We start from the raw sequence: 17,067 nt of genomic DNA, 5'->3' as shown, positions 1-17,067 counted from the left end.
TCCTGAAGAAGAATGTCCGGCCATCTGTAGCTGAAACCAGCTTGGTTCTGCAATGGACAATGAATATGTGTTTTGGACAATGATCCAAAACACATCAGCAAGTCCACCTCTGAATGGCTAAAGAAAAATGAAGACTTTGGAGTGGCCTAGTCAAAGTCCTGACCTGAATCCTATTGAGATGCTGTGGCATGACCTTAAAAAGGTGGCTCTTGCCCTCCAACATGGCTGAATCACAACAATTCTTCAAAGATGAGTGGGCCAAAATTCCTCCAGAGCGATGTAGGAGATTCATTGCAAGTTATCGCAAACGCTGCTAATGGTGGCCCAACCAGTTATGAGGTTTAGCAGGCAATCACTTTTTCACATGGGGTCATGTAGGTTTGGACTTTTTTTTTCTCCCTTAATGATAAAAAGTTTCATTTTTTGTTCAGTTGTGTTGTCATTGACTAAAATTTAAATTTGTTTGATGAGCTGAAACCTTTAAATGTGACAAACACGCATGGATAGTACAGTCCATTCGGCAAGGGTGGTGGCAGGCATGACTTAATGACATGTGCTGTATGATAACGAGCTATGCTGTATGTGAACATATAGACAGATGTAATTACTGTACATGGGCTGCTTCCTAGTCATAAGTGATCAATTATATTGACGTGTACCGGTGACAGCACCCAGGGCTTATTCCATTTGACATGTTGTTTGGCTGAATGGCTTAAGAACAAGAAAAAAATTGTGAACGAAACAAATAAGGTTATAAACGTCACCGCCATATCCCTGTTTTGTTTTTGATTGTTTTATTATGTTGTCAAACAGAGAGATGCTATTTTCTGTCAGTAATTTATGACCAAATGTTAGATTTACTAGCACTACAAATTCTGAATATAAAAAATGTCTCACAACACCAACAGCGGTTGGCAATAATTACATCACCGTTATGGCTTGTATTTTTGTCGTGGTTTGGACTTGGTCTACGTGTGAATAAACCATTCATACCTTCTTTATCAACTCGTTGCATTGCAGTCCAGACCAGGCATTTTACTGTACTGCAGAACAATATGACCAAGTATGGGCCTAAGTCGCTCTATCGTGCCCCGTCCTCACAGAGGAGGCAGGACAAGTCCCTGAGGGAGGTTAAGCGGGTTATCAACAGTCTATCTACAAGAGTGAGAGCCCTTCGGAACCTTACAAGAGGCTATTTCCCAAGTAGCCTCACTTAATCCTACCACCTCCGATAGTCAACCCAACATTCCACCTCATACCAGGCACTCTGGGGAACTGGTAACCTGTAAACAATTCATCCACCAATGATCTTCAGTATGTACTGAGTATGTACTATCACAACAGGTCAAAGATAGACTTATAATCAGATTGCTATCAGGCAAGGCGGCAGCATGGGCCATCGTCATTAGTGAGACTCGCCCTGAATTATGTAGCTCTCTTCCATATACTAGCAGCTGAGCGTGGTGGGAGAAGGCGGCTAGGAGCGATGCGGGGTTGCTGGAGGAACTTATCTCCTTAGGCATCAGGCTGAATAATAGACTATACGAGAGGAGGAGGAGTGGGACGTCCAGAGCGCAACTATCGGACTCATCTATCCTCCCAACTGACATGCAAGGCCACGAATTTCCGAGTAAGCCATCCTTCCCTCTCCACCAAATGCTGTTTCATCCATAGAGTTCCCTTTCCCAAATGGTTTGGTTTGGTTTAGTTTTATTTGAACATGCATGAAGGTCACAATGGAATACATCTCATGAATCATTTCACAGTTCCACATGTCCAAAAGGAGTAGGAAGAAGCATAGCTTATTTAATCCTACCCCCCATCCGTTCCACATCTTGTGCAGTACATATTATTCACTTCCTGAATTCCATGGAATATTATTCCATATAATAATCAGTGTAATAATAAATAATTAATAACAAATAAAAACAAGCCTGACAGAACAATAAATATAATATGCAAGAGTCTTCTGCCTTATATTTAGCAAACATCATTTATATACATATATAACATATATATATATATATATATATATATATACACACACACATATACTGTATATGCATATACATGTACATATATATATATATAATTTTAATATATAACTTATATTAATGATATATATACACAGTATATGAACAATATGTATGCATATATATAAAATGTGCACAAAAAACAGCCAATAAACAACATTTCTGCCTTTTCAGATGATAATCCATTGTAAGTATGAATGTAACAATATGTTTATTATTGTAGCTCCACAACGTTTAAAAAGACGTAGCACAAAAGCAATTGATGACATTTGTTCTACATACTCAGTAGTTATCACGTTGTAATCACATTGTGTTTGTGGATTTCATGTACCCAGTTGATAAACCCCTAAAAAATGACTACTCCTCAAGAAAAAGGCCCAGTGTGTATCATGGTTTGTTGAAACAAAATCAGATACGCAGATTCTATACTACAGACTCTATACTACGTGACCGAGAGGCAGCCCCCTTCCGGTGATTCAATGGGGGTCAAACAGTGAATATGACTACATACACACTCAGTATCTTTGTACAATGTTTGGCAGATGAATGCGGATGTTGGTGCATGTCACTGAAATGATTCATTAATTATCCAACCGTGTGAGTGTGCATGGTGTGTTCCATAAAGGCATGAAATAACTGAAAACAAGGCAATCAAACAGCAGAGAAAGCGCATCTTTTGGTTCAGACATAATGAAGGTAAGCAGATGGAAAAAATACTTCCATCATGTCTAGCTGTGTTCTTACCCCAAGTCAGTCTGCATGGATACATTCTTGTATTGTATGTGCCCTTCTTCTTGCTGTTTTGCTTTTTTTCCAAGGGGGGGTAGGGTATGACCATTATTGTATGAACAACACGATCGCGAGTCTGTTAAATTGCTTCCCAATAGCCTATAGTTGACATGGGCGCTCGATATTTGCTACTAGCTTGTGTCACTCTGCCACAACACATATTTACTTGTAGAAATATTTCTTTTATAGCAAATCCATTGTTTTCTGTTGTGAGGCAATTCTTTTTCTGCATTTCCCACTTTTTTGAGAATTTTCGAGTTCCAACAGTATTTTTATTTTGGGGACAGGTTCTGCAGCCATCTTTCTCTGTTTTTTGGTTGTTTCTTGAACTTTTTCCCCTTTATGAAGGACTATCTTAGTGATAACCTGTCCCAAAGTCCCCATTTTTGCAATAACAGCGTTAAGTATGCTAGATTTTTACTCTGACTTCACTTGTCGTCAAGCTACAAATGCACTTGTTTACCCCCCCACTTGTATGCAATGACAAATGCAACCGGATGTGGCGTCCCATGCAACCCAGCAATTACGTATGGAAGACATCCACCATCACGCCAATTCATGCATGGCACAAGACATTTCTGGAGATGCACTCCTGATAAAAATAAGAAGACCAGTTGAAAAATTGCAAAAATTCACATTTTGCACTGTTGGATCTTAAGCAGGTTCTAAGAGCTTTAAAATGCAAAAAGAATAAATGGGACTGAGACAAAAAAAAAAATGAGCAAGCAATTTTTCGCAACAACCAATTAACTGAATGAACTGAACTCGGTTGTTCATCAGCTGATCAAAAGTTTAGGTGGTGCTTAGGTTAGCTTAGGTGGAAGAATGTGTTATTCTCTGGTGAGAAAAGGTGTAACCTTGACGGTCCTGATGGCTTCCAACCTTACTGGCATGACAAGGAGATCCCATCAGAGGTGTTTTCCACACAGCACAGTGGAGGGGTGCCATCATGATCTGGGGTGCTTTTTCCTTCAATGGAACAATGGAGCTTTAGGTTGTGCAGGGGCGTCAAACGGAGATGTTGCAGGGGGCATCCCTCATGAAGGCCCTCGTCTGTCTGGTAATGACTGGGTTTTTCAACAGGACAACGCTGCAGTTCACAATGCTCACCTGACAAAGGACTTCTTCCTGAGGAATAAATTCACTCTTTTGGACCATCCTGCGTGTTCCCCTGATCTAAATCTCTACTCATTACTCAGCACTCTTTTGAACATTTTATTTCTATTTTAGGGGTAGTTTCAGGTTTTTTGAGCTAGGGTCTTCAACTTTAGATCAGTTAATGAATAGCCTATTTCAGTTTCGTGGTTGTTTGCTTACTCCAAAAAATGGTCTCACAGCAATTGTCTCACTCTCATTTCTTTGAAGCTCTACTTAGAACCCCCTTAACATCCAACAGTGGTTTTGATCAGGAGTGTATATAGCGACAGTGTTGGACAAGGAAGAAGTGGACGACCAAGCACATCTGAGGCTAAAATATATTTTAAAAATCTAAAATGGCCACATTTTTACAATACACTAAGTCCCCAACTAACGAACACAATTGGTTCCAGACGACCATTCTTATGTTGAATCGTTCTTAAGTAGGGGAAAAGGTAATATTACCAATGATATAGGTACTACATGTACGTGTATACATATACAGTATATGTGTATGTATGTAAATATGAGTTTGGATGCAGTAGTAATATTAAACGAGGATAATTAATGAAAAAAACAATAATAAAAATGATATAATAATACGTAATGATAAATGTTATTTACCTTTGAAGAGGAGTGGTCGAGCATACGTCGTTGATGGTGGAGGAGTTGGAGGAGGAGTTATTAAAAAAAGGGACAAATGGTCGTCGTCGTTAGACTCTTCTAAAAGAGGTAGTGTTCTGTGGGTGGTGTAGAATTAAGCAGGCCTATTAACTCTTCATAAACTTTAATCACACGCTCTGTCCGGGTTGTATAATTTAGCTTTCCATTTAGCTTTACACTTTATCTCCTCAGCATCTAACTCTTCCTCTGTTGGTCTCATTAGCTCTAAGGCTGCATTAGCAGTGTCACAGTGCCCTCTACTGGTCAAGCATGTACAGCAGCAGTATAATTACTGATTGAGCGACTACAAGGCAAAATAAAATAAAATATAGACCAGTCGGCTTGTGTTCGTATCCACGAGTGTTCGCGAGTTGGGTGTTCGTCAGTTGGGGACCTAGTGTATTTATACTAAACATAACAATAAATGTTAATCAAATTATTGTAAAAATATGTTTTAAATATTACATGTTTTTATTTTATTGTAAAAATATGTTTTATATATTAAAATATTTACTTCAATATATTTATATCCAGTAAAAAATATATTAAATTACAGCATACATATAAAAATAGAATAATGTCAATTTTACAATAACACAAAATTAATATTAACAACAAAATTACAATATATATATATATATATATATATATATATATATATATATATATATATATATTTTTTTTTTTTCAATAATATTAAAATAAGCGTTCTTTTGACATGCATTATTTCAAGGCTTTCACGGGGCCACATTAAATGATATGGCGGGCCAAATCCGGCCCCCGAGCCTTGAGTTTGACACCTGTGCCTTAAATAGTCTCTTCAGCTTAAATTCAGGCACCACATCAATGAAGTGGTTGAGCTCTGGGTAGCGTAGTCCATATTAACTGTTTACTCAGATGTCAAGAACCGCAGCAGGTTCTGGAGCCTGCAGCCAAAATGATTCAAGTTCCAACCGTACCACGGGTCCTCGATTCTCTGGTGGTCAACTTACTTGTGCAGTTGATGTCTTGGAGACTCTGGTCATGCGAATCCATGAGCCCTTCCTCCATATCGATGTCTCGATAGTGGTCATGCTCGTGGTGTCTGTGATGACTGTAACGTCTGTCTCTGTCTGTGTTGGCGGCATCATTACTAGAACGCCTTCGCCTGCGCTTCCGCCGATATCCTTGAGGAACCGGGACGCCAATGTAGATAGACTGATGGTCTGTTGGCAAATGGGAATTTTTAGATGAAAAAAATTGTGATTGGCAACGACCACAGCGGAACCTCAGTTTTTGGCATGAATTGTTGACAAAAAACGGGGAAACATTTTGATGAAAATTACCGACAAAAACCTTATCATACAAAAACTGGGGCGTTTGAAAACTGAGGCTTGACTGTGCCTAGGATGGTTTGGAGACATGAACCTTTGCTCCAAATTCCAATTGCTCTTCCAGGGTCCAAGTTACAGTGGAACCTGCTTATGTTGACGCCCCTCTGCCTGGCTGATTGACCTAAGAGGTTGTCGACAGAAGCAAAAACCTCATTCTGAGGAGCGAAACGTCCGACACTTTCTTCACAGAAGTACAGATGACGTCTCAAGAAGCCTTTCCCTCGATGGACAACTCCTGTACGACTGAGAGCCTACACAGACGCAAAAACCAAACTTGTTATTGTTTGTGTCTACTTGTGACTTTGCCCAAAGGAAAATGGACAATAATGAAGGATTTTTAACATACGACAGTTTGTTGACATCATTTTCCTTCATTAGTGTATATTTCTATTTGCTGCGCTAACCTTGCAAGGTTAGCTAGACTAATTGTGCAACTGAATCACTGTTCTGTGATAAATTATGTATATACTAAATGTTGGAAAGGGCAAAAAACATAACAGAGGTGCGGCACTCACCCTCTGCCGTAATGCAGAGCTGCCACTGCCTCAGTATCTCACTGCAGTGATGTTATTGATCTAATTTAAACCAAATTTCAATATGGCTTTCTGTGGTAAACATCTGTTCAACAACATTTAATGAGATTGCAGTCAATATCAATACAGTTTTTATTTTTTCTCAGAACATAGGCTGTTTTTTCCTTATAGAAAACACATCTCGAAGTCAGTAATCATTTATAAATACATGACAACACAGGTGAAATGCATGCAAAGCCCACAATTCATACATGTTTGTGTCTTTATGCTTCACTGGTAAGTGTTGAGAGTTTGCATTTTGCTCGGCGGTCGTTGAAGGCACCATGGTTGTTGTGAGACATAACACTGAAACTTTCAGGTATGTATAACATCTACACCGTGATCGTTCATTAGTGGTGAGTACCTAAGTATTTTGTACTCTCGAAGTGTGTGAGGCATATTTACGTAGGGCTTAAACTTAGATTGTGTCACGAGTGAAGGGGTGGCTTCTGGAACTGGAATTCCATCAGTCACTTTTATTGCAAATGTTGATCCAAAACCAGAGGAGAACGTCAACATCAAGCTAGCAGCAGGGTTCTGAAGGGGTGTCAAAATAGATGTTATTATGGGCATCTCAATTTATGGCGGATTTTCGCAAGTCGTCTTTGTTGGTCGTCTCAGAGAACAACCCCCACAAACAGCGGGAATGTACCGGAGTTGGCTTACCCTGTTACAATGGTAAATTCGATTTTTCTTAAAGTTCACCCACTTCAACCTGGATAAAATGCAATAAAGCATTATAAATGATCACCAGTCACAAATCATGTATTCAGAATTTTGCACGCATATTCCATGTTTTACAGAGTAAATCTTGATGATCATATGCATATTTATATCACGGCTTTGGTATTCCACATGCAAATTTAAGTGCATGTATGTGTACATTGAAACAAAACAGCACGCACTCATGTCACGCCATTTTCCCTTATTCATTCCAACAATTTTCCTCTGCATACATTACAGAGTAAAACCTGTTTTTATAGTCTAGAAGGCTACTCTATAAAAGTCAGGATCTCCTACTTACCCTCCTCCTCCTCATAGCGAAGGTGAGAGGCACCCATCCCTCGGTCTCCATGGTCCATCCTGGTCATTTAGACAAAAAAGGTGACTGAGTTAAAGGTTAGGAATTACTCATTTCACCAAAATCACATTTCGAGACAGCCTGAACAAAAAAAAAATGCTGCAAATTGACGCCTCTGAAAAGTGGCATTTTCTGCTATTTTTGGATCCTGCCAGAACCCCCAATGAAAGTTTGGGAGGTTTCCCCCACTTCCTGTACTCTAAAAGGACAGATGAAGACGCGTGAAAAAAAAACCCCAACAGATTTTGCGACAGTCGTGCGCCTGAAAAAAATCCCAAAAATCGACCCTTTCGTTAATGTTTTCTGCCATTTTGGAGTTTTTTAAAATTGTGTCTAATTGCTTCCAGAGCACTGCCAAGGTGATCTTGTGCAAACCTTCAAATTTAGTTGAAACAGTCTAACAGCCCTCATATATTTCTTCTAGTGTTTCTGCTGTGCAGCGGACAGGGTCAGGTGGTGACCTCAGCCAGCCACAGGTGTCCTCGTGCTGCCTGGCGGTTTGTATGATTTATTGTTCCTTATCTTGGAAGAAGAAGTGTCTGTTTTGTATGAAAAGCCTCAGTGTATGTGCGTATATGTCTTCATGATATAAGCCTGTGTGTCTGCTTTGTCTTGGGGCACTCTCCGGTAGACAGCGACATTGAATGTTCTCTCTGCTTGATCTGGAGGCTTATAGATAGATCAAAGACAATTGGTTTTGTGGATAATCTTCATTATGAGAAAATTGCCAAAACAACATCTCTTATTGCCTGCATGCCAGTGTATGGTATGTAAACTGGTTAAACAGTAAAAATGTTGTTTCCCTTAGGGTAACAAACATATAAAAACACTACAAATACAAATAACAACATGTTGTTGGTCATGATAGTGTGTGTGCATGTTGGAACTGGGTGTACTGAGTGTCTCCATCTGTGTTAGTGTATCCATACACAAACTGGGCTTGTGCTGCACGTGTGTCAGCACTTTGAGTCTAGGATACAAGCAGCACTGACGGTGGATCTTGTGCACTGACCTGTTTGTTGGCTTACACATGGAGATCAATGGGAAAATAATTAAAAGCCGGGCCAAGTCAATGGAAATGTGCAAGAAGTGAGGGTAACTTAGTGCATGAGAGCATCAAACTCCTGCACTGAATGCAACCGGCAAAGTTTAAGGCCACCGTGTTTCTGCTGAACGCAATTTAACTACATTGACTGATCGGTATGATACACTGCTCCGAAAAAATAAAGGGATCACTTACTGTACATCAAACATTCCAGATAAAGAAAACATTCCGGACTGTTGATTACATGGTGTAATTGTTGACAACAAAATAACTAAAAATGATCATTGGAAAGCCAATCGGGACTCAAAAATCAAAGTAGAAAAATCCAATCTCAAGGCAACACGATATGTGGCTCGGTAGGGCGTACGGCTTCAATCTGCCTGTATGCACACCCTGCAACATCAAGCACGTTGGTCTCCTGGGAGATCTCATCTCAGACCTGGGCTGAGCTGGAATGAAAATTGGGAAAAACATGCACCCCTACTGTGTTACCCGCCATTAATGTTTGACCCCATGGGATATGGGACTGACAAAATCTGAGCAAGATTGGTCGAAAACCATGACCGCCACCAACCAAAACATCTTTGTGGGGGCCTGAAAAAGGGTCCCCCATATGGTCCATCAATGGGTTTGATGATGTCATCTGGTACCAATCAGCAATCAGGGTACGTCTGGCTCGTATATCGAGGTCTTCCAAGTATTTGCTTTCCTAGACCATCATTGAGCCACTGCCAAACCGGTCAGACAAGAGCACGTTGCCGTCACCAGAATGCTCTCCACAGCATATCTGTGAGCAGAGCAGCATGCCAATGGCAAATTTGCCTAGTTCTGGTGTTCACGGTTGATTCGCACAGCGCCTAGTTGTGAGCACAGGCCCCACTCGTGGATGTTGTGCTCACATGCTAACCCCACTGAGTTTGTTTCTGACAGTTTGGACAGAACCATGCAGTGGCCCGACTGGAGGGCAATTAGTAGGGCTCTGGCAGGGTTCTTCCTCTTTGAGCACTCTTCTTGGCAGAATGGAGGGAGTACATTTAAATTGGTTGCTTTCCTGGCACAGAGTTGATTTTTATGCATTGTCCACAAATGTTCAATAGGGTAAAATCAAGGCTTTGGGAAGACTACTCCATTTTTGTCCCTTGCGGAAAAATAGCTTGATCTTTGTCTCGTTTTGTCTAGAAGGCGTTCAGAGTTTGTGAGACAGCATGTCCATCGTAGGCTACCGGCAGTACATCAGCCCACATACTGTACATACAGTACATACGCACGCTCACACACAACCTCCAAACTTCCAACGGTACAAGCCGAAATGCCTACTTATCTGATGTACGTCTCTCATGCTGCACCTGAAGCTGCTCTTTCTTCAGTTTGAAATTGTCCCTGAAGGTGCAGTCCTGTGCTCTTTGGATGGTGAGCACTCTTTGTCCAACTAGCCATCCCACTTCTGACACCAAGCGAATGTGTGCATATGTATGTATGTGGGTGAATGCACTGCTGGTAGTTCCTTGGGCTTTCCTAATGTTCTGATATACAGGGTGTGAAAAAGTGTTTGCCCCCTTCCCGAGTTCTTATTTTTTGCACGTTTGTCACACTTAGACGTTTCAGATCATCAAACAAATTTAAATATTAGTCAGTGACAACACAACTGAACACAAAATGCAGTTTTTAAATGAAACTTTTAATCATTAAGGGAGAAAAAAAAAATCCAAACCTACATGGCCCTGTGTGAAAAAGTGATCGCCCCCCCCCCGTTAAAATGTAACTTAACTGAGATTAATTGAGGTCTATGAGTCTGGAAAAGGTTATAAAGCCATTTTTAAAGCTTTGGGACTCCAGCGAACCACAGTAAGAGCCATTATCTGCAAAAACATGAAACAGGAGTTTTCCTAGGAGTGCCTCAGTAAAGGTCAGGGTTCATGACTCCACTGCAAAAACAGCCATACTTGAAAGTAAGCCCAAATTATCTTACAATGAGACAACCTTTCTTATTTCAAGCAAAGAATATCTGCCAATGGGGTAAGCAAAATTTGCTTGGCTAGAATTCTTATAACTACAATATTTTTATGAATATAATGAGTCCTAAAATAAGCAACTTGTTATTAATCACACAGCTAGATTTAAGTAAAATGTTCTTATTACAAGGTAAGAAGTACGCCAAATGCTCTTATACGATTCCTAAATTTAGCCGCACGTTGGGCTAGTGGTTAGCATGTTGGCCACACAGTCAAGAGATTGGGAAGACCTGGGTTCGAATCTCCCTTGGGCATTTCTGTGTGGAGTTTGCATGTTCTCCCCATGTGTGTGGGTTTTCTCCGGGTACTCCAGTTTCCTCCCACATTCCAAAAACATGCATGTTAGGTTAATTGGCGACTCTAAATTGTCCATAGGTATGAATGTGAGTGTGAATGGTTGTTTGTCTATATGTGCCCTGCCATTGGCTGGCGATTAGTCCAGGGTGTACCCCGCCTGTCGCCCGAAGTCAGCTGGGATAGGCTCCAGCATACCCCCGCGACCCTAACGAGGATAAGCGGTAAAGAAAATGGATGGATGGAGGCTAGATTTAAGCAAAGTGTTTTTATATATTCTAGATGTTGGAGTATTATTCTTGAAGAGAGATTTGCAACCATTCATACCGATGGACCAACTCCAATTAACCTATCATGCATATTGTTGGATCGTGAAAGGAAGCCCGAGTGCACAGACAATACCCACAGGGAGAACATGCAAGTTCCACACAGAGATGTTCCAACACAGATTTGAACCCAGGTTGCCTCATTGCGGGGTCAACATGCTAACCGCTCGGTCATCGTGCAGCCAACACCTCTTGTCAGCATGTTAGTTATGTTGGTCACTTCTTCACCGGTCCGAGCTTTTCAACAAACATGAAGCAAATGATGGAATGATGGAAATGATGGAACTTTTTTATTTAAAAAGAAAAAAGTGTGATTGTATCTAATATTCACTTAATTTAGGAAAACCTTTTGTCATAAACACTATCCAAATTCTTTTTTGGCATGATTTGCATGTAAATTCACATGTTTTTTGATGTACAAACTAGACAAAAAGAGAGTAATATTTTCTTGAATCAAGTTTAATAATTTTGCACATTTACACAGATTTAATGTCTAGATTCAATATAATAAATTTTGGTACGCTCTATGAAATTTGCTGTGCAGCCTCCACATTGGTTTGAAATCAACAACTCTTTAGATGGATTTTCTGTGTGTGAGTCCGTTTATAAACCAGTTTTACTGTTAATTTAAAACAAATATTCTTAAGCTGTTGTTGAAGAATAATCAAAATGAGGTTTTTAGCGTGTTTGGCTTGAAAAAAGAACTAATTTCTGGCAAAAAAAATATCTTCATAAGACTTGCCTAGCTATACTTTTGTAATATAAGATTATTTTTCTCACTTTTTACTTTCTAGAAGTTTTGTTTTTGCAGTGTCCACCATAAGAAAGACACTGGGTAAAAACTGCCTGCATAGCAGAGTTCCAAGACGAAAACCACTGCTGAACAACATGAAGACTCGTCTCAATTTTGCTAGAAAACATTTTGATGATCCCCAAGACCTTTGGGAAAATACTCTGTGGTCTGATGAGACAAAAGTTGAACTTTTTGGAAGTTGTGTGTCCCATTACATCTGGTGTAAAAGTAATGCCGCATTTCAGAAAAAGAACATCATAGCAACAGTAAAATATAGTGGTGGTAGTGTGATGGTCTGGGGCTGTTTTGCTGCTTCAGGAACTGGAAGACTTGGAACCATGAATTCTGCTGTCTACCAAAAAATCCTGTAGGAAAATATCCGGCCATCTGTTTGTGATATCAAGCTGAAACCAAACTTGGGTTCTGCAGCAGGACAATGATCCAAAACACACCAGCTAGTCCACCTCGGAATGGCTGAAGAAACAACAAAATTAAGACTTTGGAGTGGTCTAGTCAAAGTCCTGACCTGAATCCTATTGAGATGCTGTGTCATGACCTTAAAAATGCTAGAAAACCCTCCAATGTGGCTGAATTACAACAATTCTGCAAAGATGAGTGGACCAGAATTCCTCCACAGCGCTGTAAGAGACTCATTGCAAGTTAGCGTAAACGCTTGATTGCAGTTGTTGCTGCTAAGGGTGGCCCAACCAGTTATTAGGTTTAGGGGGCAATCAGTCTTTCCACACAGGGCCATGTATGTTTGGATTTTTTGGTTAAAAGTCTCATTTAAAATCTGCATTTTGTGTTCAGTTGTGTTGTCATTGACTAATATTTACATTTGTTTGATGATCTGAAACATTTAAGTGTGACAAACATGCACATCTGCTGACTTAAGACATCCAGTGGGTGCTGTCAAACATGATTTTATTCTGACAAGAGAAACTACTCATCATGATCACTAAGGAGTAGTAATTGGACTTGGCCTTGTCAAGTTAAAAGACATTCTAGAACCTTCGGCACAACTGTAAACCATTTAGGTGACTACAGTATATGCATATGCATAATTTTGATCCTAAATTACAAATAGAATTCCAACTTGTGCACTCAGTTCTTTTTCAAAATCATTGAGGATGCACATTGTGTCATTCCACCCTGGAAAGAAGGAAATAAACAGCTCAAATAAACCATGAACTGCCCAACATTAATATGATTAATATTAATTCCCGTGTGTCTGACTGCAGTTGAATTCTGACTTTCTGCCTTATTGCATGTGAACTAGCAGCTATTAATTATTGTTAGAGTATTCTTGTCTTTTTTTTTTCCCCTTGGAAAGAATCCTGTTAGCATCCGCTTGGGTTAACGAAGTGTTTGTATAGCCACACCTTAGTGCTGTCTTTTGCTTTTCAACCCGGGGCTGGCCTCCTTCCAGCGTATTGAGATCTCCTTGGACCTTATATCGTTACGTCCGGTTAAACAGCTGCCAAATACGGATCGATACCTGATATAAACTCCAGACTTTTATCAGCTTCATTTGTCTTAAAGTAATAAGGCAATGGACTGCACTGGGCTAAATAACCACCCACGCGTCACGTCTCCAAGTATGTTTGAGGGCTCGTAAATAGAGATACTTTGCATAAAATGCTATCTTTTTGCACAACCTCCGACATGAAAGCATATACTGGATAAAGTTGGTCCGACGTGGTTACATACGCACACCCATAAATGGTTAATACTGTACAAAAAGAAAACGAGAAGTAGTTACATGTATGCGGTGAAAGAATACACAGCCATGCTTCGCTACACAGAGGAAAGACAGCGCCACTCTTGTTCTTTTTAGTTCACTTTTTTCCCTTCACTATGTCTCCCACGCATGCGGCAGACTCTCTCTGATGGCAAAGGAAAGAAAAGTGAAATGAAAGTAGACATTGGAAAATGCTTAGAAAGTGGAGAAATGGCGATAAACATTGACCACACGCCAGGTCGCTCCAACACCACGGACATCGTCAGGGATAAAGATGGTATCCTTGAGCATGTGAAAGGATGTGCACCTATGCAGTGTCTCATTAGTGAGACTTCCTCCTCACAATAAGCCTGTCTCTCCCTCCCTTGCAACGTCCCTTTCAGTGTGCAAGACAGCCACAGGCATTAAATTAGGGAAATTGTTCACTTTTCATTGTTGTATTGAATTTTTTGTATTACTGTATGTTATATGTCTGTCATATGTCATGTGTACATTAACTTAGTGAAGTTAATGTAGGTATAATTCAGGTACAGACCACCTGTACAGACATGTCTGTATATACAAGTATGTATGGGGTGGGAAACTTACCATAGGGTGTATGAATTCTCTTCCAATGACTGTACCGACTCACTTTACTGTTGTTGCTGTGGCAACCCAAAAAGTCATACATAAACCGATATGATGTCAAGCCACCTTTTCGGAAGACACGCTTTAAGAGACAGTAAACCACAGCGTCAAAGGCTGCCAAGTCATATTTTGACACATAAAGTGACTTTGTGTGATGAGCCGAAAAAGTCATTCAAGCTGAATTTGAGCCTCAGCCCTCATATGGATGTGAAAGGTGTTACGTGTCTTCTTAAAGTGTTACCTTTTGTTACCTAATTTGGATCCATTATCCCATTGATTTGTTTTCAGTACTTCATTTTGAGACAATGCTCTTCATAACATGTCACATTGCATGGTGTTCAAGGGGTCAAGTGCCTGGTGGAGGGCGGGGTAGCCTCACAAAATCAAGTTAGGGACGTTTGCAGCCGTGGTTCCCTGCCTCGGTAATTAGTGCTGTCACATCAGTGTCCTTCACACCCAGTAAACAACAGGGATCAATGGGCACACACTGTCACCAAAACCCCACACAAGCTCACGTGCACATGGGATAGTGTGCTCATGTGCGCTGCTATTATGCCTGCCGGCGCACGTGCCACTCACAGATCTTGAATATATACTGCAACAAACAATGACCATTAATAATAATTTTAAAAAGCTATGTTTCACATACTGTACATACAGTATATATGGTTTGCTTTGGTTCAGCTTGAGTTTAAAATATTTGGTTGAGATAATAAATGTGCCTCTTAAATGTGGAGCTGCTTACTTATATATATATATATATATATATATATATATATATATATACAGTATATAAAGTATATATAAACTTGTAGAGTTTTTAATCACATGCTGTGATATCCATCATATCTTTAAACGTAATTGGAATTGTGTGTCTGCAGTACAAAAATCATAACATTGAGATATTCATCATTCACAGATGACGCTACAGCATAGCAGGGGTGTCCAAAGTGTGGTCCGGGAGTCATTTTATTTATTATTTTGGCCCGCGGAACATTCTAAAAACTTTATTTAGAATTTTAAAAAATGTATAAATTTGAATAAATAAATAATATATATGTTTATTAGATATGTTATGTGCCATTAATAATAAATAATGAAAAAAAATGGAGAAAAAAGGAAACATAAACACATTTCAAAATTACAAAACATTACAATTAAACAAAACAAAAAAAACAAAGCAGCAAAAATATGGAAAAAAAATAGCAAAAAATGTAAGGAGAAAAAGTTTAAATGTTGTTACTAATATAATAATAATAACTAATAATATTCTTTCTAACAAATAACGAAAAGCTGAGATGCAGGCTGTTTTTTCTTACCATATCAACACTGGATTGGTCTTTAAAAATCAGGAAAAAAAATCAGAAATACAAAATTGTCCCCTGCAGCCTTTGTTTTTTTTTTTTTTTTTAAATGTCTTTATAAACTGGAGACTGTTGTTCTATTTGATGATAGCATTAACATTCAATAACATTGGCTTATAGTGGAATCAAACAAAATGTATATGAAACTGAAACTGAAAACAAAGCAACAATACCAAAAAGCTCCAGACCACTTCTAAAAATCCACCTACCTGGTTCAATTGTAAGCCAGATGAAACAAGGAAAGAAACGACGATTTGTAGCTTGTTTGGTCACATCAGTAAAAACATGCCGATGAAGCGCCACCAAACTTGCAAATAAAACAAACACAGCAAAGAGGAAAACGCTCCATCGTAATTGTTTGTGTCTGTCAAACTGCCTAACTTTCTGTCTCTCTCTCTCTGTCTCATCATTGGTTCGATAATAGGAAAACTAGAACTGGCAAAGGCCTTCAGGCAGGAAGTTATGTCAAACAAATATGCTTGACACCAGCTTGGAAATCTCTCCGTACTGTATACTGCACCAGCAGCTCAATAAGCTATCAATAGTGTACCATATACATCAATGATTAGGTAATGATCCAATCTCCAGTGATGGTGATGTAGTTATTTCTGCCCTTACAAAAACAACAATGACATATAATTCATTTAGCAACGTGTATTTCTCTAGTTAAGGCCAGATACAGGACTTCAGTGACGCAAGAGGTAGTGTAGGTCAGATGGAGGTTAAATCATCAGTTACATGCTCCTTTTCATCACTTGTTGTGCAAAGTGGCGGCTGTCATTACTTACTTGCCAGAGGAGAGATTGACATTCATCAAATGACACGTCTTTGTTGCAGGTGAACAAGCGTTCTGTGGGTTTTTTTGGCCAGAGGTGGGAGAAAGTCAGTTTTGCAAGTCTCAAGTCAAGACAAGACAGGTCGAGTGAAGTCCGAAGTCATGTGCTTGACATTTTTGAGCACTTACAAGAGATACGCGCCGTTAAATAAAATTCCATGACCTTGTCATTTGCGAATGCAAATTAAACTCTCCTTGACACATCCCGATGTTAATCACTGCCACTCTCCAGTAGTCTGGTGCTCACAGAAATGTAAGCCACACAATTGCTCTTAAACTTGATTGGACATGAATAGATGCATTCAGTGAGGTACATTCTGTGGAAAAATTGGGCGTCTTGCTAGAAATGACATAATAACAGCACGTTGGATGAATACTTTGA

General features: G+C 39.6%; 1 protein-coding gene across 2 annotated transcripts in view; it reads right to left on the bottom strand.

Annotated features, from left to right (window-relative positions):
• The window catches only part of slc4a5a (solute carrier family 4 member 5a), a 73,310-nt gene extending 57,095 nt beyond the window's left edge, over positions 1-16,215 (bottom strand). For both annotated transcript variants that reach the window (XM_054773504.1, XM_054773505.1), the window contains exons 1-3: positions 16,060-16,215; positions 7,592-7,650; positions 5,615-5,827 (exon numbers count right to left, since the gene is read on the bottom strand). In XM_054773504.1, the coding sequence (XP_054629479.1) occupies positions 5,615-5,827; positions 7,592-7,649 (271 nt within the window). In that variant the 5' untranslated portion in view covers position 7,650; positions 16,060-16,215. The remainder of the gene's footprint in view (positions 1-5,614; positions 5,828-7,591; positions 7,651-16,059) is intronic.
• Positions 16,216-17,067: the final 852 nt, after the last annotated feature.

This window comes from Dunckerocampus dactyliophorus, chromosome 4 (genome assembly GCF_027744805.1).
Source record: "Dunckerocampus dactyliophorus isolate RoL2022-P2 chromosome 4, RoL_Ddac_1.1, whole genome shotgun sequence".
Taxonomy (NCBI): Eukaryota; Metazoa; Chordata; class Actinopteri; order Syngnathiformes; family Syngnathidae; genus Dunckerocampus; species Dunckerocampus dactyliophorus.
Note: the sequence above shows the minus strand (reverse complement) of the source record. Positions and strands in the feature narration are given on the sequence as shown.